We start from the raw sequence: 26,737 nt of genomic DNA, 5'->3' as shown, positions 1-26,737 counted from the left end.
CTGAGCAACAGTCCAGTGCTGCTTCTCTGTAGCCCAGGTCAGGCGCTTCTGCCGCTGTTTCTGGTTCAAAAGTGGCTTGACCTGGGGAATGCGGCACCTGTAGCCCATTTCCTGCACACGCCTGTGCACGGTGGCTCTGGATGTTTCTACTCCAGACTCAGTCCACTGCTTCCGCAGGTCCCCCAAGGTCTGGGATCGGCCCTTCTCCACAATCTTCCTCAAGGTCCGGTCACCTCTTCTCGTTGTGCAGCGTTTTCTGCCACACTTTTTCCTTCCCACAGACTTCCCACTGAGGTGCCTTGATACAGCACTCTGGGAACAGCCTATTCGTTCAGAAATGTCTTTCTGTGTCTTACCCTCTTGCTTGAGGGTGTCAATAGTGGCCTTCTGGACAGCAGTCAGGTCCGCAGTCTTACCCATGATTGGGGTTTTGAGTGATGAACCAGGCTGGGAGTTTTAAAGGCCTCAGGAATCTTTTGCAGGTGTTTAGAGTTAACTCGTTGATTCAGATGATTAGGTTCATAGCTCGTTTAGAGACCCTTTTAATGATATGCTAATTTTGTGAGATAGGAATTTTGGGTTTTCATGAGCTGTATGCCAAAATCATCCGTATTAAGACAATAAAAGACCTGAAATATTTCAGTTAGTGTGCAATAAATCTAAAATATATGAATGTTAAATTTTCATCATGACATTATGGAAAATAATGAACTTTATCACAATATGCTAATATTTTGAGAAGGACCTGTAAGGGACTCACCTGTAATGGACCTTATTTTTCAGGCTAAAACTGACTTTATTCGGTTTAATCCTGATTATGAACAAATGTTTTCACTGACTTTTTTTATCTCGGTTTGAAACACTTTTATAATTTTTAATGTTTTATACTTGAACGAGTTGGTAATTGGTTGAGAAAATAGCTTTGAAACCCGTTTAGGTATTAGAACACTGGTTTTTTTAAACCGGTTTTAGTATGTGTTCAAACTGTTTTGGAACCGTCTTAAAACTGGATTTGGTCTTTGGTTCTGGACTTGGACCTCAGTCTGAAACAGTTTTAGGCTTTGGTTTGAAAGTAGTTGTGATCGTTGTGTAGAAATCAGCGTTGGCTTTCTGTTTAAACTGGTTTTGGTTTGAAACTGATTTTTAGCTTCAGTGTAAACTGGTTTTTTAACTTCAGTGTAAACTGGTTTTGGTTTGAAACTGAGCTTAGGCCTTTATAATAAAAGCTTAGGTTTAGGTTAAAAGTGGTCTTGGTTTAAACTTGACATTTAGTGTGAAACTGAATCAACATTTCGTGTCACATGAAGCGAAGCTTTAAAATGATCCACAAGAAATAATCTGAACAGAACTTAAAGAACCAGACGTCAGCCCAATGCCACAGCAGGGAACATCCTTGGAACCATGCAGACAGACTGCTGCCTAGTTTCGGACCTGAGAGAGACCCAACACTGGTACTTTGAGATGAATCACAGCAAACAGAAGGTTCTTGGAAACATTTGTTCTCATTGATCCACAGAATGAGGAAGCAAACCAGACATGGTGGAAAGGATGAAGGGCTGAAGAATGGCAGGATGGAGAGATCCTTCCCTCCCTCTAGAGGTCAGGAGTCTCAGACGATCACATGACGACGTTTCCAAACCCGGGTCTTACATTCTGCTGGTATTATTGTGAGACCTTTTACAGAAGCTCTGAGAAACAGTGGGAAGCACCAGAGAAGATTCAGGATTTCTTCACAGCGTTAGGATTTAGAGATCAAACCCAGGTCAGGAAAGGGAGGCGAGGGGAGGGGAGATGGTGTTACCTTCCGCAGTACCAGAGAGGCCGTCCGCTTTGAAGTTGCTGGTGCTCTTCTTCCGCCGGTGCTTTTTGCGGTTGGCGTGCGGTGATGGAGGCGGCTCCATCTTTGGACTGGTGGTGCTGGAGATACTGGGACTGGAGCAGACCGAGTCGCCTAAACCAGTGTCTGCTGGTTCAAACAGAAACAAGCCAGAAGAAAACAAATAAAACATGTTAGAAGAGGCCAAATTAGGAGAAAACATCTATCTGAATTTAATCGTTAAGGTAAGGAACTGTTTGTTATCGAGAAAGAGCAAAGCCAAGAATGTACCGTTCCTTCCTGCAGATTCAGGAACAACCTTTCAGATACATCACTGCATCATGTTTGTTGGTTCCTACCTGGGTTCTGCTTCAGTTGGACTTTAACCCGGATGGCTTAGTTGTGGGTTGTGGTTAGTTCTCAGACCTTTCAGCTTCAGTTTGATGAGAATGTCTGGGCTGATTTTCATGGTTTTTTAAACTTGTTTTATAAAATCTATTAACAGATTATTAGTTTAGTTTAGGTTTGGATCCCAGGCTAGTTCTAGACTGGGTCTAAACGCTGGTTTAGACCGCAGGCCGCCTCAACACTGGTAGACATCATTTCACTCGGCTGATTTTCTACTGTACTGGTTTGGACTTTCATCCATTATGAATTTACAGAATCTGTTCAACTGATTTCAAACTTGGCTTTAGATGGGTTTGATACTGGCAGCGAACATTTAGTCATTATGCAGATCAGAACCTCTACTGTGCTGGTTTTGGGCTTTCATCTGGTTGGAACCAGTACTTTTAGATGGTTTTGTAGACAGAATTAGGCTACCTGTATTTTACAGAAAATAATCTGTTCTAGATTAAACTGGCCTTTGACTGGGTCTTAATTCTGGTTTAGTACCTGGCTTTAGACAGTCTTAGGACCGGTGTCGAACATACTCCTACTCTGGTTTAACGTTGGTTTTAGACAGGTTCTCTATAAAGCCTAAAATTAGTCTTGGCCTTGGTTTTGGACTCAGCTTTAGACTGAAAGCATATTTTAAAATGGATCCTAACTGGTTTACGACTGTGTTTATACTGGTTTTGGAATTGATACCAAATCTGTTTGAGACTGGTCCTAATCCACTTTTGGATCTGGTTTCTGTTGGTTCAGAATTTAGGCCAGTTTAGACTTACTTCTAAGAGTGTTTTACAATAAACTACTTCAGATAAAACTGGTTTCAGAGTGGGTACCAGCATTGATTCACACTGGTTTTATGCAGGTTTCAGTTTTCAGCTTGCTTCTGGTGGACTGTAGAATAGTCCTGTCATGGTTTACAGTAGTTTCCACCAAGCTTAATTTGGCTTTAAGCTGGTCTGAAGCCAGTTTTAGACACTATTTTATAAATCTACTGGGATCAGGACTCTATGCAGCTGAGGGCAGGTCTTTGTTGGACGTTTCGTTGTGCAGACTAGATGTGGGATGATAAACTGCTCAGATCTGCTGCTGGTAAATCACCGGAGCACACGGCCTCCCGACATTCAGGCCTTTTAAAGACAATAATCCTGGTAATCAGCTGCAGTAGAGCCTGTTTATAGCAGAGCCCTGGTCAGTCAGCAGGCGATGGGAGCCCAGTCTCTCTGGCCTCCACTCTTCAGGCGGCGGCTGACAGCCGTGACTAGCGGCAGAATAAAATAACATTCAGCTTCCATCAACATGACGGCGACGCGGCGCCCTGACATCAGCTCGGTGTGTGTCTGAGTGTGTGGATGGAAGCACACGCGTATGTAGTTTGAGCGTTCCCGGGCCGCGGACAGCCCCAAGGACGGCCATAACTTATTTTACAATCGTTTAGTCTCAGCTCAAGTGGAAAATGTGACAACTTATCTCTGCTGACAACATGCCATCCCCGAGCGTGCAATTAACGGCCCCCATCTGCAAACCCTGTTCAGTCCATAGCATCCCACCCTCCCAGCTGATGGGTTTCTTTAGCAAACTGGAACCACAGCAGAACCAGAGGAGCTGAGGTCCACAGTACCATACTGGACCTACAGCAAAATACTGTAAAAAAGGCTAAATATTGTGTTATGTTCCTTGAATTTGACTTTAATAAAGAGCTGCACTACAATAAGTAAACTGATTTAAAATAAAGTATTAATCTATTAATCGAGTAAAAAATTGGCTCATTCTGCAGATTTTCCCTTTAACTATTTTATGAGTAAAAGAAATACAATAAAGAGAAAATGAAAATAATAAAAGTCCTTTAATTAATTCAAGTCTTTAGTGTAAACTTGAACCTTTGTAGCAAAGGTTTCATCTGCAGCTAAAATTAAAGGTCCTAACATCAGAAGATCAGCTGTTTCTGGTTGACCAACACATTTAAACTGGTTTCAATCAGGATTAAAGTGTCTTTCCAAGCAGTTTCAGTCTGGTTTAAATTAAACCGTTGTAATCCTGTGTTCTGGGCTGGGTTTAAGTGTGGACTGAACCAGTTCTGGACAGGTCTGACTGATCTGATGATTGGGTTAAGTGACAGCTGCCTGGTTATATAATGAATCGTTGTTCTCTGGTTTTGGACTGATTAAGTCTGGGTTTTACAGATGTTTTTTTAGGTTTTCTGTTTCTACTGAATACCAGTCCACTGCAGATTGTTTTTATGACAGAAACAGAAAATATAATTAATTCCTGCAAAACTCCAGTAAAATTTAAATCTCATGTGTCTGTTGAGGCCATTTATTTACACAAGAATAAATCCGGAGCATCATTTCAGCTGAGATGTTGGTCAGAGAGCACAAGTAGCACCTCAACCAGCAGCAACACCTCTCCTGGGAGTCTTCTCAAAGTGTTTCACAGCTTTAAACGCTGCTCGGGGCGTCTGGAGGGCTTATCGTCATGACAACACGCGACCTGACAGCTGTCAGTCTGTGTGTGTGTGTTTGGTCTCAAGGACATAATACTGCCACTTCAAGTCAAGCACACACGCTAACCCCCACAGAGTCCATTAGCTTGACAAACATTTAAGGCCGCATTAGAGCCCTGACAGCTGGATCAATGGGAGACAAATGATAGGCCCCCACACGGAGCTCCATGCTGAGGCTCACAGGGGCCCCTGGCAGAGCTGCGTGTCTGGACCTCACTCTCACATCTACATCTGAATGGCTGACCTGTGCTGACTCCGGAGTTGGCGATGACGGTGGCGTCGGTCCACTGGTCGGCGCTGGAGACGGAGTAGGAGCGCTGGTGCATCCCCTCCAGGCCGCGGCTGTTGAAGGACACCAGGCTGACGCCGCTCGCCATCTGAGACACAGACGAGCTGCTGGACACTGAACCTGAGAGAGAAGGGCAGGAGGTCAGCACAGCAGGAAACACTGATGCTGCCCTCTACAGGCAGGAGAGGAAACTACCAGGTTCACTTCATTCATGAGAAGGTGGGAAGGGTTATCAAGCAGGACATCTGAATGTCCACATTTATAGTGAATCCCAGACACTCCAGAGGGTTTTATGTAAGAGATTCATGACAGATTTTAAAACCTGTCTAAAAACACACCTATGCCTTTTTTTATTGTAGGTCATGTGACCAGCCTCCTCAGCATCTGTAGGTCATGTGACCAGCCTCCTCAGCATCTGTAGGTCATGTGACCAGCCTCCTCAGCATCTGTAGGTCATGTGACCAGCCTCCTCAGCATCTGTGGGTCATGTGACCAGCCTCCTCAGCATCTGTGGGTCATGTGACCAGCCTCCTCAGCATCTGTAGGTCATGTGACCAGCCTCCTCAGCATCTGTAGGTCATGTGACCAGCCTCCTCAGCATCTGTAGGTCATGTGACCAGCCTCCTCAGCATCTGTAGGTCATGTGACCAGCCTCCTCAGCATCTGTAGGTCATGTGACCAGCCTCCTCAGCATCTGTAGGTCATGTGACCAGCCTCCTCAGCATCTGTAGGTCATGTGACCAGCCTCCTCAGCATCTGTGGGTCATGTGACCAGCCTCCTCAGCATCTGTAGGTCATGTGACCAGCCTCCTCAGCATCTGTAGGTCATGTGACCAGCCTCCTCAGCATCTGTAGGTCATGTGACCAGCCTCCTCAGCATCTGTAGGTCATGTGACCAGCCTCCTCAGCATCTGTGGGTCATGTGACCAGCCTCCTCAGCATCTGTGGGTCATGTGACCAGCCTCCTCAGCATCTGTGGGTCATGTGACTAGCCTCCTCAGCATCTGTGGGTCATATGACCAGCCTCCTCAACATCTGTGGGTCATGTGACCAGCCTCCTCAGCATCTGTAGGTCATGTGACCAGCCTCCTCAGCATCTGTAGGTCATGTGACCAGCCTCCTCAGCATCTGTAGGTCATGTGACCAGCCTCCTCAGCATCTGTAGGTCATGTGACCAGCCTCCTCAGCATCTGTAGGTCATGTGACCAGCCTCCTCAGCATCTGTAGGTCATGTGACCAGCCTCCCAGCTCAGGCTCAGGGGGAGGACCATAAAGCAGCCTCTAACACCCTGGTTTAAATCAAAGCTGCAGCTCTGTGGTCCAGCAGACCCCCCTCCCCTCCATCCTCTCATTACAGCTCATTTCTTGGTGCTGGCTGAGTGGAGCCTCTGCTCTGATTGCATTAATATTCATGACAATAATTAGTGAATAGAGCACGGCTCACTGAATATTCATGCTATTAGCCGGGCCTCCTGGATCCCTGCGTGTACGCTTAATTTAAGCCTCATAAGAGCTGCTTTTTATGTACGAGTGCACGACACGCAGGAGCGGCCCCAGGCTTTTGTTTTACGACGCCTTCCTTCAGGTGATAAGGAGCGTTTGGTCTTTCAAGGACAGCTTCTTCCTGTCTCTGCTGGCTCAGATGGAGAAACAGGCGTGATGAGAAACAAGATGAACAGGAGCAGCTATTAGACTTTACACAATCAGCTGGAAGGAGAGACATCATGTGATTACATGGAGGTCTTTATTCACTGGAACCAACTGGGGATGTGTCTGGATGATCACTCTTCATGTCAGCTTCACGCCCATCTCCATGGTTTCGTCATGTTACAGCCACAGAGTTTGATGTTTCTGTGACAGACCAACACAGACTGGAGCTTCTCCATCCCTGCATCCCACAGTATGTTGCTGCCACCACCATGCTTCTCAGTAGGGATAGGGTTAGCTTTGTACCATGCATAAAGTTCTGCATACTGGTGTGATTAGAGGAGAACGGCGTCTCCTCTGATCAGAGCTCCTCCCACAGTTCTCCTACATGGTTCGTAGCAAACTGCAAACAGGACTTCTTCCGGCTTTCTTCTGCTGCTCTTCCTTACAGGTCTGTCCTGTGGAGTTCATCACTAGCAGTTATTCCCACCTGAGCTGTGGATTTCTGCAGTTCCTCCAGAGTTACCATGGTCTTCTTGGCTGCTTCTCTGATGAATGCTCTCCTAGTCCAGCGTGTCAGTTCAGGTGGACCTCCATGTCTTGGTAGGTCTGCAGTTGGTCCATCCTCTCTCCATGTTCAGAAGATGGATTGAACAGAACTCTGGGAGATGTTCAAAGCTTGGGATGTTGTTCTAGAACCTAACCTGCTTTGAACTGAACCAGAACTTTCTCCCCGACCTGTCTGCTGTGTTCCTTGGTCTTCATGAGGCTGGCTGTTCCTCTGAGGCCTTCACAGAACAGCTGCATTCATGCTGACATTCATTCACACACACTCTGGTTGCACTGGATCAGAGTAAAGAGGGCTGAACCAGTCCTGACAGAAACAGAACCAGCCCAGATGGAGCTCACTGGGGATTTCTGGTATATCTACAGGGTTTGGGTCAATGTTGTCATCACTGACCTGAGGTCTGTCCCAGCTGCATGTTGCTCATCTCCTTCATCAGCCCGTTGGTGTTGGGGCTCGGCCCGGCGCAGGTGGAGACGGCGCGAGGCGGCCTCTTCCCCGGCACCTTCACGGTGGTCCGGAGCAGGTCGATCTCCTTCCCGTGGACGTTCTGCATGTAGTCCTGTGGAGAGACAGCAGGAGGACTGAGTCCAACTGAAAACTGAGGACCGGTTGGGTTAACAGAACAAACAGCGGGTCTCCTGTTAACCGACTCAATATCGGACCCAACGCAGTCAGAACAATTTTACAGTTTTTCCACATCTTTTCCAGAAAGCAGCTAATTTTTGATCCCACCTCCGTCCATCCCTGCTAGAAACCACCAGAGTTCTGTCGGACTGAATCCATCTCTTTTGGACCAGGAATCTCTCATGGAAACAAAGCCGGACTAGACCTTTAAATCAGAGCTGAGGTGGGTGAAAACTCAGCCAACGTGCCACTCCCAGCGCCAGGATGAGGTCTGGTCGGGTCGGATCAGAAACAGGAACGAAGCGGCGAGAAGGAGAGTTAATGATGAACTGGAGGCGCTTGTTAAAAGCACCCCGCTGCCCCTTTGAGGCGGGTGGAGACCGACCTGAGAGGAGCGGCACACCCAGCGAGGTCGGCCCACTCTTCAGGATGAAGGAGACTTGGCGACCCGCGGGCCCGGATTAGAACAGATCAAAGGAGGACAGATGTTTCTTAACAACGACGACGTGATTGGACAGTTTCCTTCAGAACCGGATCATATCTGTAGAAAATATGACGGGCTTACAGGTCCACATGTTAACATGATGGAGCCAGGGACAGAACACACAGAACCAGTCCAAATCCAGTCCAAGCTGAGAACCAAACCCAGAACCATCTGGACCCGTCAGATGATCTAGGATTTATCAGGAAAAAACACAAAGAACCATGAGCAGAACCCGTCCTCTAGCAACAAGGTTCAGAACCAGAAACATAAAGTATCTCCAAGCTGAGAAGTAAAAACTGCTTCACAACAAAGAGTTAAATCATCCAAAACAGAACCAAGGAGTCCAAAAGAACCCAGTAACCTGACAGCGATGAAGGTCCAGAACCAATCAGCTATGCCGAGGAGGTCCGAAAACAGAGTTTTAATTTAGATTAAATGACCCAAAACCTGGAAAAACCAAACAACCGCAACAGTAGAACCTGAGCCCAACAAGATCAGAACAACAACACGGTCTAGAACCACGTGTAAGACTAAGGACCATAAATCCATTCTACAACAAGCCCGCACAAACCCAAAACCATCCATAAAACAAACGGTCCAGAGTGGTTCTGACCCAGTAGTGAGTAAAACAATAAGAAGAAAAAATCAAGACCCGATTAAGAACCCGGTTCAAAGACACAAGCTGAAAACTCTGAATCATTTACAAACCAGCTTTAAACAGAGTCCAAAATCTGGAAACACTACAGAACCAGTAAAAAGGTCCGAATCACACAACAAGTTCAGCCATCAACCCCAGAAACACTACCAGAACTCTACAGAACCGGCCCAACGGACATCTTAAAGTCCAACATTGTGTCCTCCAGCAGAAAATGGTCCAAAACTAACCCGATCAACATCAAACCACAGAACCAAAACCAGTCCAAACCTCTGGTCCCGAACCGGTCCTGATCAGATTCTGGGCCCTAATTTAAAATGTTTGGTGCTGGGTCAAACTATGAGCAACAGGTCGAGTACCAGACACCAGAACAATCCTGAGTCGGGTTCTGATGGACTCGGGCCGAAGCCAGCCCGGCTGACACGTTTAATGATGTCAGCCTGTGAGTTATAACCTGCAGTAAACTGGGCCGCCGGCGCTGTAAATAACAGCCGATAAACTGGAACTGGTTGGAGCGTTATTAACACACACACACACACACACACACACACACTCGCGTCTGTTGGGTTTCCCGCCTCCTTCTGGCAGCTCTCCTGACAAAGGGCCCGTTCAAAGCCCAGTGTTCTCCCGGCGCCGTAACAAGCCACTGGAGAGCCCTCGAGCCAGCGGCCCGCTGGGTAAACCCGCCACACACACTCCCCCCGACAGATTGACCACAGTAATTGAGTCTCCATTTGCATCAGAGAGCTTTCATCACGGTCCCGACGGTCCGCGTGCCGTCGCTTCCAGGACGGATGCGAGTATCGACCGGACCCGGCTGACGCTGAATGTTTGTGAGGAAGGAACCAGGAGGGGAAGAAGATAAATGAATGCATAACCGGTCCGAGAGTGAAAAATGCAACATGAACAGAGCGCTGACACGGAGCAGAACCATGGATCCATACAGAGCGAGCTCCTCCAAGTCAGAATCAATGAGAACAGGCGGCAGCAGATGAAGGAGAGCCAGCAGCGCCGCTGTTGGACTCAGAACATGAGAAAGGAGGTTCTGATGGTGGCTCAGGTACAGAGATAGAGGAAAGAGAGAGTGGAGGTGGCTTGGTTTCCTGGAAAGAGTCTGACCCGTTGTTCACCTAACTAGACTAAAGCAGGACAAAACTGCTCCAAGATCGGATCAGAACCAAGTCCAAAACCTTTAGAAAACATCTTCAACAGCAGCCAGAGCGTCCAGGGCCCTGAAAAGAACAGTCCAACAAACCATTCCAGAACCAGCTATGAACACGTCCGTTCTCAGTCCAAAGTCCACACAGCAGAAACCGGGTCTACAGCCAGCTCTCTTCACCTTCAGCACCAGCCAGTTCTAGTGGTTCTGGTGGCTCCTTCAGGGAACTCTGGGAGTTTCTAACCGTCTTCATGTTTAGTTTGAAGTTTGAAATCATCTGAACATCCGAGACCCTCATCAAGTCAGAACCTGACTAGAACCTGACCATTTAACGGCTCCCTGCTCGTCTTCTTCTCTCCAGCTCAGACTCTTGGTGCCAGTTAGCTGGCATCCTTCGCCATCCACTTAATTAGCGGCATTAATGTGATTTCTTTGCACATAGTGGGCCAATTAGCGGCGCTGATTGGATTTCATTCGATTAGCCTCTGCAAACAGGCTAATTGACGGCAGAGCTGCAGACGCGAGGCGCTCGGGAAACCCGGTTCCTGCTGCTGCAGGGCGTTTCGTTGTTTATGCATCAGAGTGTTGATGTGTTAAGTGATGAGTTTTAACACTAATTTACTGCATCAGCTCCTCTAGTCGCTGACGGACGTGTGCAGCTCGGTGAAGAGTGGAGACGGCTCTGCAGGGAATCAAACCTGCAACCCCTCAGCTGCTGCTTAACTCTACTTAGTTTGCCCTCTGAAGGTATACAAACACAATCTCCTAATATTTAGGCGACTATTTGATGTTTTAAGCTTTTGGAAGCTGATTTCCTTGTTTTCATTCATTTATGGGTCAAACCTGTGAGCGAGGGCGGCTCAGAAATATATAAATATGACTTCAAAACGTAACGTTTCAGCTAAAAATCAACACAAATGTCCTAAAAACATAAAAAAACTAAGACGAACGGATTAAATTTACTTGAAATCACCCAAAACTGGCCTGAAACCCAAGAACCAACCCAAACATCACCTATAAAAGCATCATAAACCCTAAACCAGATGAAAACTAACAACCAGCTAATAATCTGACCCCAAACCTTCAAGAAAATCATGAAGAATAAACAAACTAGTCCTAAAACAGAAACCACCAGACAGAAATGAATCATAAAAACAGAATAAAATAAAATAAAAACTTCTGAATCAGGTCCAAAACTAGAGGGAGTCGTGAAAGACTGAAACCAGAACTAAAAACTGTGAAAATCCAGATAGAAACTGATTTAGACCCAATCAGAGGTAAAGATACTGTAATAAATCTCTTCATCGCCACGGCAACAGGACGTGATTTTCTCAGATGTCTCCACATCACAACACAGCCTGAACTGGTCTGAATGAGTTGGTCTTAATGGGGGCATGCTGCAGCATTCTTTAATAAACCCCAAAGGTCAAAGGGCATCTGGATGCTAACCCTGAGAGGAAGCAGCAGGGCTCACCTGCCTGCCTGCTGTAATAGAGCTTCATCGGGGCAGGACGCTGTGCCAACAGAGCTGCGGTAATTAGCAGAGACATTAGAGCTGATGTTCTCCTCATCAGCGCCGGCGTGGGCAAACAGACGAAGAGTCCTAATTAATACACACAGTGTGTGTCCAACAGGAGGGGGAGGAGTGTGTGTGAGGCTTACATGGAGGCTGGGGTGGTAGGTGAGCAGTCCGTTATCACACAGCGTCACGTACTTCTTCTTCCACTCCTTGTTGAGGGATTTACCGCTCCTCTTCATCAGCATGCCCTGCAGGAAACAGCAACATCATCATCATCACATGGTTGGTCCAAAGCAGCGGAACCAAACCCAACATAGCAGCTCACCTTTGACCACCAGATTCAACATGGAAGTTCAAGCAGGTTGAACTGGAGCTACGGTTGCTAACCTAAAACTTCAGGAGATCTTCCTTCATGGTCTCCACCAAAGTTTATTATCATCTTGTTACATTTGGAAAAATAATCTACTGAACTTCACCGGAAAAACGAACTACTGGAAAACCACATTTATTAGGAGACATGAAATGGGGTCAAACCATCCCAGTTTGGCCAACATCAGCCAGAACATGAAATGTTCTCATCTCCAGCTTCAGACACTGACTCATAGCGTCCTAATTGTGCATTTTTCCAACATCTCGATTAGCTGAAGCTGAAGCTAAATGGCCACCAGAGTCTGTGGAGTGGAGATAACGAGCTCACAGCCAGAAGACGTCAGGAAGTCCAAACGGCGAAAACCGAGCAGCACCGCAGCTGAGAGGAGCTGGAAATCAGCACTTATTTAATTGTCTGGATCTTTATTTCCTTCTCCTACGCGCATCAGCCGCGGCCCAGTGAGCGTCGAGGCCGCCGCTCACTCGCTCCTCCACCGCCCACACTTCATTTGAGCAGCATTCATTAGGAAAGGGGGGAGAGGGAAGGTCACAGAGGGGGCGGCGGGGGGATAAAACTGTCCGCTGATTAGCAATTACAGCCGCGCTGCCACGCGTGTCACTTCACTGGACCTCCACGGCATTAACACTCCGACACGGGATATTAATAGACTCCGGCCGTGAGGAGAGGAAGAGGAGGAAGAGGAGGAGGAGGGATGGACGAGCCGTATGATGGACAGAAGCCTGCTCTCCGCTCAGCTCTCATTAAGGCGGTGGGTGGTGGTGGGACAGCGGCATGCCTGGGCTGACCCCCGCTGGCGCCACTCTCGCTGTAATTGGCGGCGACAAAACGCCACAAAGAAACACTTCAGAGTGACAACGAGGGAAGGAGCCACGGACGCCATGGCGACGAGCTGAAATCTCTGCAGCCGGATGAATTTCTCATGTCCAATAGAGCGACTGAATCATCCTGCTGTAATCACACTCAGCAACCCGGGCCCGGCCGCCGCGTCCAAACTCATCTCAGCCGCTGTCAGGAGGCGGGAGGCCCCGGCGCCGCTGGAACCACGGGGCTTCCCCACGGGGAACACGACGTGACGAGCTTCCTGCTGCCGCCAGCCGTGCAGCCGTCAGGCCGGCTGACCATCCATCATCCGGCACCGAGCGGCTGGACCGGGTCAGCCCTCCTTCCAACTCACCCAGTCAGAGCAGGGAGCCGGATTTAACTGGGATTGTTCACCATTAAACACAGGAAAACTGACCCTGGAGGACAGAACCCGCCAGTACAACACTGGGACCTGAACGTTTCCTGACAGAAATGATCGAATTCAGGAAGAAAAGGGAAATAAATCAGAAAGAATGTGAAAATAGTGTATGTTTCTCTACGTTTCTTTAATGTTTTAAAATTTATTTCCAGCAGAAGTTCTAAACAGATCTAAAGTAACTGAAGTTAAGCTAGGAGAAAGTCTTCTAAATAAATCATTGGTCTGATCCAGGATCACGAGTAAAGGGAACGTTTGCTTCGATCAAAAACTGCACAGTTATTTCCTTCAGGTTTATAAATGTGATGAGGATGAAGACTTCATCCAAAACACGCTTGGGTTTTTATTTGAGGAACAGAATTTACCAGATACACCCAACGTCGATGTGAGAGCCGCGTGAATTTCAAATATTTGTTATTTTTATAACGAAAAACAGCCTTTATGAGGCCTAAAATTTCCCCGAACCTCCAGCCTGGTGAACATTTCAGGCTAAACCCAAAGTTCACAAATCAACAGCATTTTCAGTACTTTAACGTCCAGCTAGCAAGTCAGCCATCTTGGATCCTTGTAGCTTGGGTACGGCGCCACCTACTGCCTACATGCACATCCAACCTCATTTTTGGTTTTTACCAGCTGACATCGAGACAGACAGGGAACGCCAGAAGGACGGGTAGAAACATTTTGGTACCGAGCAACAAGGAGAGACAGCATGAAGCGGTAACCCTTCCATTCATCAGAAGCACCATGATGGAGGTCCTGTAGATGTTCCAAACTGTTCATTAGGACCATGAGATGTTCTCCAGCTAACTCTAATCCTGGTACGACAGGATGGAAAACCTAAACGTTCCCACTGGGTAAACAGATCTACTCCTGGATGCAAAAACCCGATCTGTGGAGGATCCAAACCAACACCACGGACCTTCTAATGACCCTGATCTCAGGATCTTTGGTTTTATTTTGCAAAGTTAAAATAAAAGTTTCTTCTGGAACATCATAGAAATAAAGGTAGGAAAACCTGCCAAGAAAGTTCTGTAGAACTTTACTCTTGTATTAAAGTAAAGATCCAGACCAGTTTACATTTATTTCCACCGGTTTTATTTTTCCACTAGTTTTACCAACGTGGAATATCTGAAATGTTGACACTGAGACATTCTGCAGGTCCAGAATAATTCAATAAACTACGACATTCACTGGACAGCGTCATCAAACCAGACCAGACGAGGTTCCTTTGTCCTGATTTTCTCAAAGGTTGAAAGCCGAGCTCCCCGTTAATAAAACCCGTTCATTGAGAGATAAAATGAGACGGAAAGCAGGGAAGAAGGCCTGAACAGAAATAAACCTACACTTTTCTTCCCAAAGCTATCAGGACACGAGCAGATTAATTCCCATCATCTATCCTGAGGATGACAAGCGATCAGTTTGCATGAGAGGAAGGCTAATTGAAACCCTCCTGATGGGTAATATCTTTCATTATTCACCTCTGTGGGCTCTGTGACACACTTCTTTTACCTTCAGGAGGTGGAGGGGCAGCGGCAGCCGTGACGGCCCACAAGGTCCCCTCCTGGGAGGATGGATGTAAGATAAATACATACTCAGATGTACTCTCCGTGCCTGGGTGAAGTATTGGGAGGTAGTGCTTAAGAAAAGGTCGCTCGCTTGGGGGGCCGGCAGATGAAGTCATTTGTTAGGCATCCGAAAACGTCCGAGGGCATTAGTGAGGTTTGTGGGTTCGCGTTACGTTCAGAGGGGTAGGAGCAAGACAGGGCATTCCGAGACGGATCCCTGAAAGTGTTCCCACTCTAACGCTGTGAGGGATTGCAGGGTAGTGCTTAAGAAAAGGTCGCAGGCTCGGGGGAAGCCGGAAGATGAAGTCATTCGTTAGGAGACGCATCAGGACATGATCACGGCCTCGGACCTGAGGCCTTTGATTAAAGAGCCGACCTGTCACGTGTCCCGCGTCCGTCCGCAAGAGGATGGAAACATGGACACAGAGAGAGCTGGGCTGAAGAAATCCAGCGTTCAGCTTCTTCCCTGGCAGGAAAAGAACATGAACCCCATTAAAGTCCTTCATCCATTGATCAGATCACACAACACAGATAAAGGAACTTTCTCTGAGAGGTTCCCTGCCTACAATAATCTACCCTCTAATCACTCAATCACCCCCCATTCTGCTCAGACAATGGACTCTTCCTAGGCCTCCTGAAAGCCCTGACACAGGAGATAACTCTGGAAAAGCAGGGGACAAGCCCCCTCAGACCTCAGAGGGTCCTTTTGTCTCCTCCAATCAGGAGGTTAAATTAGAGGTGTTGCCCCTCCAAAGGAAGGAGGGATTCTTCCTGCTCAGTGGTGGCCATCTGATCCGGCCTGAGCTCCGATCCAGGGTCATCCATCATCCTCTCAGACAGGCAAGGAGTGTGAAGCGCTGATTACAGACGTCCACTCCAACCAGACAAAAACGGGATAAAGGGAGGAGGTGGGTGGCGTTTCGCCCTCTCTGACTTAACACCACCTTACTGACCCCAGCGCTGATTTCAGTCCGTGGCAACGATGACCGAGAGATCAACTCATTTACAGCTAGACCGGGGTTTCTGGACTGAAGGTTTGTGCTCTATAGGTCTTTCTGTTGGGAGGTTCTTAACAGACGTCCGGGTCATTTCTGTGGTTATGCATCACAGCAGGTGCTCAGGACTGCTGGTTCTGACTGATCCATCTTGTTCAGAAACAGACTTTCAGGGTAAAACAGAAATTACAGGTGCTGGTCAATAATCTGTAGTTTTTTTTAGTTCTGGTCATTTCGTTCCCAACCTTTGGAGCCATCTTCCACCAGAACTTTTCGGACGGACCAAAAATAAATTGGTACTTGCTGTCGAGGCTTGTAGAAATAAATACTGACTAACTTCTGTTAAAGGTGCGACCAGAACTCTCTACACTGATTCTTATTAAAATATCTGAGAAATACAATTAATTTATACAACAATGAGCTTTAAATGGATCAAAGCCTTAAAATGAGTTTAAATTTAGTATGGAAAGAGAACATTTGTTAGTTTTAAATGATCACTGGACCAAACCTGAGCTTAGAGTTGATTTGGACCAGTTTCCCTAGAATCACTAAATATGTTGAAGTGAATAAAAATGTCTGCATTCAGAACTACCTTGAAGAAAGTCTAGAAACCGGTTTAAGCAGTACCCTCTGATCCCTGAATGACAACTACACAAATAGAACCAAAAATTAACATCTTTATTTAGTCCTAAACCCGGAACCCATCCAACCAGCGAGCCCATCCCGTAGCCGAGCAATCAGAACCACATGGAGATGGGTGCTGAGGTGAACCGCTGACATGGAGCAACGTGTCTTTAAAACTGTTCCTCCAAACCGTCGACCTCTATAAACATGGCCATTTCTGATTGGCCGGCCATTTTCCTTGTTGGACCAATGAATAGACAGAAAATAAGATTTTCCCCGACCCATAACTGTCCAAACGTAGCCTGAACAGAACTTTAGAGAGTCGGGCTTAGTTAGCTCACTGGGTTACCTCTGAAAACCTTTCAAACACATTGAGACACCAGTCGACATCTTCATGTTGAGGTCTTTCATAATGACATAACTAGCTCCTTATTGGCCGACCAGAACTACCTCGTCTTCTTCATCGTCTCTTTAGACATTCTCCTGTTGATCATCGTTGGTGTTTTAATCACCGTCATGATCCCGCTGACGGGAACATCACCATACCATCATTCTCATAGCCCACCTAGAAGAAGCCTCAGGTCTGGCTAGAAGTGCTTTATAAAGGCAGAAAGCAACATATCCTGAGACAGATGCCAAAACAGATGTTTTCTGGGAAAATCAGGATTGGTTTAGGTTTGACGCTGGAAATATGAACAAAACCCTTCATGATTTGTTCATATTCATACAAAAATACTGTGGATTCCTCCCTAACATGAGGCTCCAAACTGACTTCCTCCAATTTCCTTTCCACTGTTAATAAAAGTGATTTAGAGTACAGCAGCAGCAGCAGCTTTTCCTCTTCCTCCCGGGAGGCTCCTGACCTGACGGAGGATGATGGACTGATGAAAAAAAAGCTTTTTCAGCTGGCGTCACAGAAGCAACAGCAGGAGAAGAAAAGCTACAACATGAAGACAGGAGCAGCCGCCGAGCAGCATCCGTCTCCACGACAAGGTCGGCGCTGATGAGGCGAGGACAGCGAAGGGCGAGCCCAGGGGAGCAGGCCGCCGACCGGATCAGATACAACAAGAGGAGGAAGAGGAGGGGCTGAAGAGGAGCTGATTTATCTGATAAGAGTTCTGGGTAATTAATTAGAAACTCAATTATCCAAACCTTCCTTCAACAGTCTTAATTCATTAGTGGATAAGAAGCCTGGGCCCTGGCTCCTCTTCCTCGCCTCGGTCCGACACAAACACAACAAGATGAGCGGCCGGACTCCTCCGGCGAGCTCGGAGCGACACCTCCACGGAGGCGGGCGCGCCTCCTAACGAGCAGGATCTAAGCAGGCTTCCTGAGTGATGCCTGTGTTCCTTGCTTTAATTATTCCTCCGACTGAAAAGGAGCCTTCACCCCCTGTGAAAAATCTCATTTCCAGGGGTTGGTGTGCATGACAAAAATGTCATCATGGCCAAAATGGCTCGGAGCACTGACAACCTTTCTCAGGGAAATGATATTTTTCCAATCCGACGGAGGGCGGATCATGTGGGCCTCGTTAAAGCCCTGATAGCAGGTCTTTAATATTCACCGTCTTAATTAGAGCTGCAGTTAATTTCATTAAATTCTTTGGCTGCTAAATGAAGCAGATTATGAGACATCTTTTATTGCGAAGCGTGAAATTACAGCCTGCCTGCTGCCAATGGCGGCGCCACGCAAATGAATTACAGGGTAAATAACACCCGAATTAAGCATCCAATTTAACTGGCAGAAAGAGCCCGGCGCCGAGGGGGACGACGAGGCTTGTCAAAACCACCCGGCCCAGAGATGGGCTGCCGACCCGGCGAGAGCCGATTACACACACCAATCAGAACCTCGGAGTCCGCGTTCATGCTGATCTGACAGCAGATCGGGGTTCCCTGTGACAACAGTCCGACACCATGGTTCTGGTCCTAAGGAGGACTCTGAAGTGGCAGATTTAACTGGTTCCTACAGAGCCAATAACCGGTCTTACAGTTTAAAAAACTACAATTAACATAAATGGACCATTCTATAGAGAACTGGACCGGTTTCGATCCAGAAAGATCTGATCCATGTATGAGTCCAGGTCAAAGAATCTGGCTTTTCTGGATCAGAACAGAGACCCAAAAAACCAGAATAAAATCTAAGATGAGGGATATTCTGACATCTGTCCGGGTCGATGAGACAAACCAAAAGAAGAGTCCATCAAACATTTCCTACATAAAGTTCTTTAAAACACCTGAATGTTACATCCGGTTCTGAAGGTCCAAACAGGTCTGAGAATAGACGGGTTGATCAGAACCATAAAGGCTTAGAATCATGATTGAAACTAAAATTACTTCACTAAAAACAATAAAGTTCAGTTTAATTCAGAATAAAAACAGAACCAACTCAAACCGGTCCTAATGTTGGAGCGAACGGTACCAGGACACCTGTTTCTGGTCCACAGGTGTGTTCGGCTTGCACCGTTCCTTCTGGGTGAGGAACTGTAGATGCTGGATCTTGTGCTGAAGGAAGATCTCATTGCGAGGACAAACCCGGGAGCTTGGAGTTAGAAGCGGTTCTGCCAATAATTGTAACCTGATCCAGAAGAACACGCTGTTCATTTTGAGATGGCTGTTGGAACCAGAGAGTCTGGTTCTATGATCTGACTGGTCAAACAGGTGGTACCAGTTTTAAATCCTAGAGATGAGAACCAGAATCAACTGGGTCCAGTTAAGGCACTGGTTTGATTCCTCTGGAAGCAGTGAGGATGAAGATGGATGTTCTGGTTGAAGACAATCTGAAGAAAACCCATCAGACTGAAGTTGGAAGGGAAGAAGTTCTGAGACTAACTTTGTTCCAGTAAGAAGCAGAACATTTGTAGAACTGAACTAGTTTCTAAACAGCAGGTCGGTTCTGACTCGGCTGACCTCAAGCAACTGATCGTAATGATGACATGAAAGCCGATCAGATGTTGGAGAAGCAAAGAAGTGGAAAACATCCGGTTCAGGAAATGCTTTTAGTGAAACCGACCTGATGAGAACCGGCTTGACTTCATGAACCACCAGAGATGTTTTCCCTGACATGGATCCGGACTCCACTGGGACCAGTTTGGGTCCTCCAGGTTCAGCTCAAACAGTTGAGGGTGGAGAGTAGGAGCGCCGGTCCCGGCGGCTCAGCTGCTGTTTCTGCAGGAAATGAATTTGTCAGATTGTTGCTTTTCAAAGCTCCCCGGTCCGCCTCTCGGCGGTAATTATCGGTTAATTAGCGGCGCCGAGCAGATGTCGGAGGATCCCCGCGCCGTCAACAGCCTCCGTAAACAAAGCTGCACGCTGCAGGTCACGTCAGGACTGGAGAAGAAGAAACAGCCGGCGACTCCTCACAGGCTGACGTCACAATCTGTTCCTGGTAGGAGCTGAGATGGAGGAACCAGCTTCAGGTGGACTTTGGATCTTTGATTCAAAACTAGTCAGAAACTAGAAGAAGGCCATTTTTCCTGCATTTCTGCTGCATTAAATGCCACTAAAGACCATAAATCATCTGAGCTCACTGCATCTTCACCGCTTCTAGACGCGGTTTATCTGACGGAGTCGGCCTCTGGAGAACCATCATTTCTATTTGGAACTCCACAACGTCTTCTGATACCTCTAAAAACATTGAATTCTGGGTAATAATGAGCACAGCAATGAATGAATGAAACCGGGTCATCAACAGAACAACGATCCAAACACAGCACAGGACTGGCCTAGTTAAAGTCCACACCGGAGCCTGATTAAAATGCCGTGGTAAGACCTCAATGAACTGAACCAGCGTTGGAAAGAAAAGTGGACCGGAACAAATGCTAATTAGATGGTTGAATGTGTGGGTCCTGGTACCAGAACGGTGGAGAAACGGCGTTTGTCCTTCATGACGGCGAGGAGTCACGAAGCAGGTTTGTTCCCGACATGCAGGAGTGTCTCAGGGTGTATTTGTGTTCATTTACAGGTCTAATTGAGTCAGAGTGGATGATCAGAGCAGCCCGGTTCTGGACTCTGAGTGTGTGTGAGTGGTTTTAATGAGCGCCGGCTCTCCTAACGAGGGCGTTCCCCCGTTAACAAAAGGCGAAGTGAGGCGCTGACACCTCGAGATGTGGAGAGCAGCGCTGAGAGGAGCTCTAATGAGATGAGGGGCAGCAGAACGTGGCTCAGACACACCGACAGGTAGGACACACACACAGAAGAAGAAGAAGAAGAAGAAGAAGAAGAAGAAGGAGGAGGAGGATGATTGGCCGGATTTTAGATCAACATTTATCAGAAAATAAAGCAGAAACAGAGAGAATATCAATATTCAACCAAGCAGCATCAGCTGCAGAGTTCATGGAGCTTCACTCATCTCAACCTTCTCCTCAAACGGACCTCAGCACAGAAACACATTCCAGTTCAAACCAGAACTCCATCAGAAACAACCAATCAGAACGTTCCGTTTGGAGGCATCGGAGTTGCTTTTAATTTGGGCTGAAGTTTCTCACCTGGACCATTATTAAAGGTCTGAAGGAGGACGTCTCCTACTGTTCATCATGGTTCTTCTCATCATTCAGTGTTTGGTGCTCTAAGCTTCCGGCTTTCTCTGACGATCCACTGAAAACCTCTTCAAGATGTGCAGCTCAACCAGGAATATTAATAATAATCTTTGAAAGAAGTGGAGAGAAGGTCCAGGCCATGACTCAGCCAGACTGTCCTGCAGAAACATCTTCCAAAGCTTACGCAGCTTTGGAGGAAGAGGAAGGTCCACCTGAATCGTGTCCATTTACGGTTTCACCATAATCAGTTGTTTTCAGATGTTCTTTCTGAACAGCTCCATCTCCACGGGTCCAGCACATGTGGACTCTGAGCTAGCAGAGCTTTTTAAATTGGACCAGTACAGAACAATCTGTGGTGTGGTTTGTTCTGATTCAGGACCCAAACTCAACCTGTCTTTCTGTTCATCTGAATCCACCAGGAGTTTAAAAACACCAGACCCAGAAGCCTTAACTGGACCCAGATCAGTGAGGAAGTGTTCTGATATTAGCGTTGGATTTCTGTTGTTCATAAACATCTGAGCCCGACCCAACAGAACCCGGATGTGTTAAACTCACTGACCGGGATGTTGCTGGGAGCGTGAAGAGGAGCAGGGCTTCATCAGAACCATGTGTGAACGTTTAATACTGAACTTTTTCTCTGTCTTTATTTACAGCTAAACGATTTGATTAATTAAAGGTTTATTCGAGACAGAAAGCATCTGATTTGTAATTTATCAGCCTTTGTTTATCCCCGTCATCATTTTCCGGCTCTCTTTTCGCTCCACAGAATAAAACTTGAATCATAAAACAACAGAAACAAAAGAACCGAGCCCTGGTCGGGTCCTGATCTCCACAGATGCAGAAGCAGCAAACAAGACGCTCTGCGGTTGTTCAAAATGAAAGCTGACGTGTTTCATCTGAAATGATTAACTCCATAATGAGTCTCTGAGGCTCTGCAGCACTCCATGCAAACAGCAGCACCACAGAAGAAGAAGAGGAGGAGGAGGAGGAGGGAGTGTTTGATGCTGCTGGGAGCTGAAGGAGGATTTTCACACATTCACCAGTTATTACCTCCGTCTCCTCTCCTTAAACGGCAGCAGAACATGACCCCCCACTCAGATTACAAACGAGGCCGCGGTGGGGACTCGAGAGGCCGCGACTGCGGCGCCGTAATTGCCTGATTTGCTGGTCCAGCTCGCCATGTGAGCCGGCGGCGTGCAGACGGTGCTTTATTCCTTCAGAAGGCAGCGGCTCAGAGGAAGAGGAGGCGGCTTTGAAGGCAGGAGGAGGGAGACGAACAGAGGGAGAGGAGGGGAGGCTTCTCCTAATGATCCGGCTGCAGGACCCGGGAGAGCCCGCGCTCTAATTCATGTCAAGTGTGTGATTTCTGTGGTGCTGATCAAGGTCCAAGAATCAAACCAGCTCACCTGTTTGATGGGGATGGCCCGCCCGCTGCCGATGCTGTCGGCTCGGTTCTCCACACCTTTCTTCTCTTTGTCCGGATCGCTGGCCTTCCACGACTGTGGAGCAAAGCAGCAAATCATCATCACAGGTGAAACAAGCGGAGTCGGATCAGGTCCAAAAGGTTCTACATATAATTAAAATTATATGTAGAAAAAGTGATTTAATGTTCAGTAAGACTGATTAGGAACATCGGGTCTTCTCTAGAACTTCCAGCAGGTGGAGCTCAAGAGTTCAAACAGCTCCTTCATGAATCCAGCTGCGGGTTCTAGGTTTCTGGACCAAGAACCAACATCTGAGTGATGAAGATCTGCAGCTGAGACCCAGAGCTGTTGTTAAAATTAGGAAAAAGACCGTTTCTGAAACCAGTCAATGAATCAGAAACAGTTTTGGTGTTGGTCGTGTTGTTGAACCCAGATTAAAAAAAATAAACCTCCGGAACAACAACCTGGACAGAAATGTTCAGAACACCCAAAACGGACCCATTTAAGGGCTTTAAAAGACAGAAAAAGCATCTTCTATCAGACAGAAGGGATTTAAATATCAGAACCTTTTCTGAAAAAGGCCCATTTTTGGACACATGAAGACAAATGGGACAAAGGAACACCTGGACCTCCTCGTGGTTCTGTCTCCTCAGTATGACTCACCGTGAAGAGGTTGGAGCGCCGTTTGGAGTGCTTCCTGACGGGCGTGGGGGTGTTGGTGGTTTGCTGGGCGTCGATGCGGAGCTCCTTCTGGCTCGTGCTCGGCGTGGACGGTACCGATGAAGAGTAGTCGCTCAGACTGCCGCCGCCGTTACTCGTCTGCTGAAGAGAGAACAATCAGATGAATGATTCTGGAAATCTGTGAGCAGACCCGGTGAAAGGATCCAGAGAAGTTCTGGACTCTGGATCTGAATGGTGATGAGGGACGGATTTCTAACTCCGGGCCGAACATCTACCATAAAAATCAAACAAAGTGGGACCTGGCTGACGTGGACGGCTGAGACCGGCGCTGCACAGACAGACGAGTGACTCGGGGAGTTCGGGAGCGACTTGCAGGGTCCGATGGAGAGCTGCTGCTTCTTCCTGATGGCCACGATCTTCTGGGCCACTGCAGCAAAGAAACACAGAACCACACAGTTAGGGCGGGACAACAGAACACCAGACATGTGGTTCTGCAGAGGTGTCTCAGAAAGGCTCCAGAGTCCAGGTCCACATTGTTCTGAGGAGCATCATCAGGACCTGTTTTATTTCAATGTAACTGGTTTTTTCCCAGTTCACAGATTTAATGGCTGTAAAACCTGCTGGAGGATCTGCTGGAGCTTTAAACCCGGACAGATCTGAACCAGCGTGATGGTCCTGAAGGAAAGGTCAGAGTTCAGGCTCAGATGATAGGACTTAAGACCAAAGATTTCCTCGTCCTGGCTTCCTGTCTCACTGCAGACCGCCACCATGTCATCCAACCTGAAACTGCTCAATCCTCCCAGCAAAAAAATTCTGTCTGCACACTGCAGGCCAGCTGGCTGAAGACAACAGATAAACCCTCAGCCGTTTTTAAATATAAAGCAGACAGGAAACCAGGTCAGTGCAGGCATTGGTCTCATTAAGGTAACTAGCAGCTGACTGTATGAAGCTACATGAGCAGATAGCCTGACTACTTAACCAACTGTTGTCAGCTATGGTTTAATAAACACATCTAGTTTTATTATTCTGGGGTTTTAACCAAGTATCTAAATATTTCTACATGTATTAGTTTCATGGTTGTTGTTCATGTTTGAAAGGAAACCAGTTGGATCAGGTTTCATAGAAGTCCCAAACAAACACAAAGATGGTTCTAAAGTGTTTAGCTGGTCTGATTGGTCTCTATTGCCCCACTTTAACCTCTGACCTGAGAAGCTGTCCAGTGAAGAGTAGATGTTGAGTAGATCTTTTGTGGAGGCTGTAGAAGATTAAAGAACTGGTTGATCTAACTCTAATTAAATGTTTCCTGCTCGGCTTTTATAAGCAATTATTCATCATTTTACTGTAAACTTCGTCATAATTTACTTTACAGAAACCAAGTCCAAAGTTTTAACTTTTCATAATTAGTGACTTCTTAAAGGAGCCATCGCCCCCATCTGGCCACTCCAGAGAATACAGTTTAAAAACAATAAATCCATATTTTAAAAACCAACGAATGATTTAATATAAAGTCGCTTTTCGTCCTTATTATCGTCTACAATTTCTCCTTTACTAATAAATCTGAACCCCAAATCTCTGCCAAATGTTACATGTTTTGGGTCAACAGGAAGATTCTGGTTAACTGATGCAGTAATAACACCGAAGTCCGGTTCCTGCAAGTCAAACCAAAGCTTGTAGTGACGTGTGAGGACTGGAGGCAGGAGAGACTCAGGACTTTAGAGACTCCATCATCTCAGTTCCAATAAACACTGGCCCGTTTCATGCTCCACCAGATGAAGCCATTGTTTTAATTGGGCTCGTTAAAGCCCTCGGCTTCGTTAATGAGGAGCCAGTCGTAAACATTTACCTCCAGGTGACACAGGGCTGAGCCAAGGGCAGCGAGAAGAGAGACGAACCTCCGAGGTCTTTAAAGAACCCTCTGCGGCATTGTGAGGTTGTTCAGAACAAAAACAGACAATGAAAGGAGGCGAGCGATCAAAGAATCATCGCTGTGAGCCTGACAGATTCCCAGTGAGGATCAGATGGTGGTTAGTCGTCCTTCCTGCACCTGGCAGGCCGTATTTTACTCTAAGAGTTAAGAACAGTTATGATAAGGTTGTGCTAAATATTTAAACTACATGGTTAATACAATTTAACTTTATCCATCAATCTCAGTTCTGCTCTGAGGAGCTGCCATTCCTCCTAATGGAAACGTCTCCCCTCTGGTCAGATTTATGACAGGGCTGAGGCACAGAGGGGTGGGGCGGACAGAGGGGTGGGGCGGACAGAGGGGTGGGGCGGACACTGCAGCGCGTCACTCTTCTCTCTTTAACTGCGGAGATGCAGCAGGTCGACTGCAGCAAATCTGGTTTGTTTTACAGGGAGCGGATCAAACCCATCGAAGATACTGTGCTGGTCCGGTCCGAAGCAGCTGGACGGCAGCAAACTGGACCACCAGTGTTAAAAAATACAGAAGAGCTGAGAAAAATGATAAAATAATCATAAAAAGAAACAACGAACATTATGGTGTTCTGCAGGACTGAATGCTGGGCCCAGTTCTAACGGGTTCTTCTCTTACTGTTTCATTAGCATGGCTTTATAGGAAGAATGAAATCATTTGGTTACTGGTACCAGTTATTCCTCTACAGGGTGGTGACAACCTAATGAATGACAGCATGGAGCTGCTTTAACATGCTTTCATGTCTTCTTCCTAAAAGGTCCACTGACAGTTCTGGGCTCATTATGTTTTGCCTGAAACTATCACTGGTGTTCCACAGGGTTCCATACTGGGGCCAATTGTTTCCAGTTCTGTATATTAATAATCATCCTTTCAAGTGTGAAAAGCTGTTCCATATTTACAGTCGATATAAAACTGATTAAAATGAAAATTAAGATTTAAAGGTGAAGCGGTGACTGCAGCACCTTTAATACATAAACATATTTAACGACATTAATGAAATAAATAATACACACACGTAAATACCAAACAACAGAGAGAACTTAACAGAAATAAACATTTTAACTGGTAAAGACATGAGGTTAGACGTCTTTGAGTAAAATGAAGACATGTTAAATAGAAACCTTTAGGAGTGTCTTACACAGCTGGTCTACATCCTCTGACTGCTACGATATATATGCTGTACATACATACTGTGTATTGTCAGTAGTATTTGTGAATATATACACACTGCATGAGATTATTTGGTAATTTTTCGGCTGTATTTATGCATGTGTGAACATTATAGCTCGTTAATGAGCGCTAACGAGGCATCCAGAGTCTGCACTCTGACACGGATTATAAAGAAGAGGAGCTGTGTGTGTGTGTGTGTGTGTGTGTGTGTGAGTGAGAGAGAGAGAGAGAGAGAGAGAAGAGGTTCATGTCGGTGTAATTAAGCTAATTAAATTAGTGCGCTGATGGACGAGAGTACGTTGCTGCCACCCCCCTGAATCCCTCACACGGAGGTCAGTCTCCCTGCCCCCCCCAACTTGACTTCACTTCACATTAGGACAGATCTCTCACTCACACACGCACACACACACGCACACACACAAACACCAGAGACACTGAGGACAAACGGTAAAAGGACAGACAGAGACGACAGACAGTCCTTGCTAATATAAATAGTAATACTTCCAGAACGGACCCGGATCCTTTG

At 46.7% G+C, this 26,737-nt stretch overlaps 2 protein-coding genes and 1 pseudogene across 12 annotated transcripts in view; all 3 read right to left on the bottom strand.

Moving 5' to 3' along the window:
- LOC124861450 overlaps nt 1-26,737 on the bottom strand; it is a 700,723-nt pseudogene that overhangs the window by 77,922 nt on the left and 596,064 nt on the right.
- LOC124861512 (protein NLRC3-like) overlaps nt 1-26,737 on the bottom strand; it is a 737,509-nt gene that overhangs the window by 232,980 nt on the left and 477,792 nt on the right. The window lies entirely within an intron of this gene.
- Nucleotides 1-26,737, bottom strand: part of agap1 (ArfGAP with GTPase domain, ankyrin repeat and PH domain 1) — a 104,116-nt gene that overhangs the window by 28,347 nt on the left and 49,032 nt on the right. For 4 of the 11 annotated variants that reach the window (XM_047355153.1, XM_047355154.1, XM_047355145.1 and 1 more), the window contains 7 exons: nt 23,405-23,532; nt 23,088-23,246; nt 22,407-22,499; nt 11,798-11,902; nt 7,607-7,772; nt 4,954-5,118; nt 1,802-1,966 (listed from right to left, as the gene is read on the bottom strand). In XM_047355153.1, the coding sequence (XP_047211109.1) occupies nt 1,802-1,966; nt 4,954-5,118; nt 7,607-7,772; nt 11,798-11,902; nt 22,407-22,499; nt 23,088-23,246; nt 23,405-23,532 (981 nt within the window). The remainder of the gene's footprint in view (nt 1-1,801; nt 1,967-4,953; nt 5,119-7,606; nt 7,773-11,797; nt 11,903-22,406; nt 22,500-23,087; nt 23,247-23,404; nt 23,533-26,737) is intronic. The other 7 variants (XM_047355155.1, XM_047355147.1, XM_047355152.1 and 4 more) reach the window with 4 other exon arrangements.

This window comes from Girardinichthys multiradiatus, chromosome 24 (genome assembly GCF_021462225.1).
Source record: "Girardinichthys multiradiatus isolate DD_20200921_A chromosome 24, DD_fGirMul_XY1, whole genome shotgun sequence".
Lineage (NCBI taxonomy): Eukaryota > Metazoa > Chordata > Actinopteri > Cyprinodontiformes > Goodeidae > Girardinichthys > Girardinichthys multiradiatus.
The sequence above is the reverse complement of the archived record's forward strand: the minus strand, read 5'-3'. Positions and strand labels throughout refer to the sequence as shown.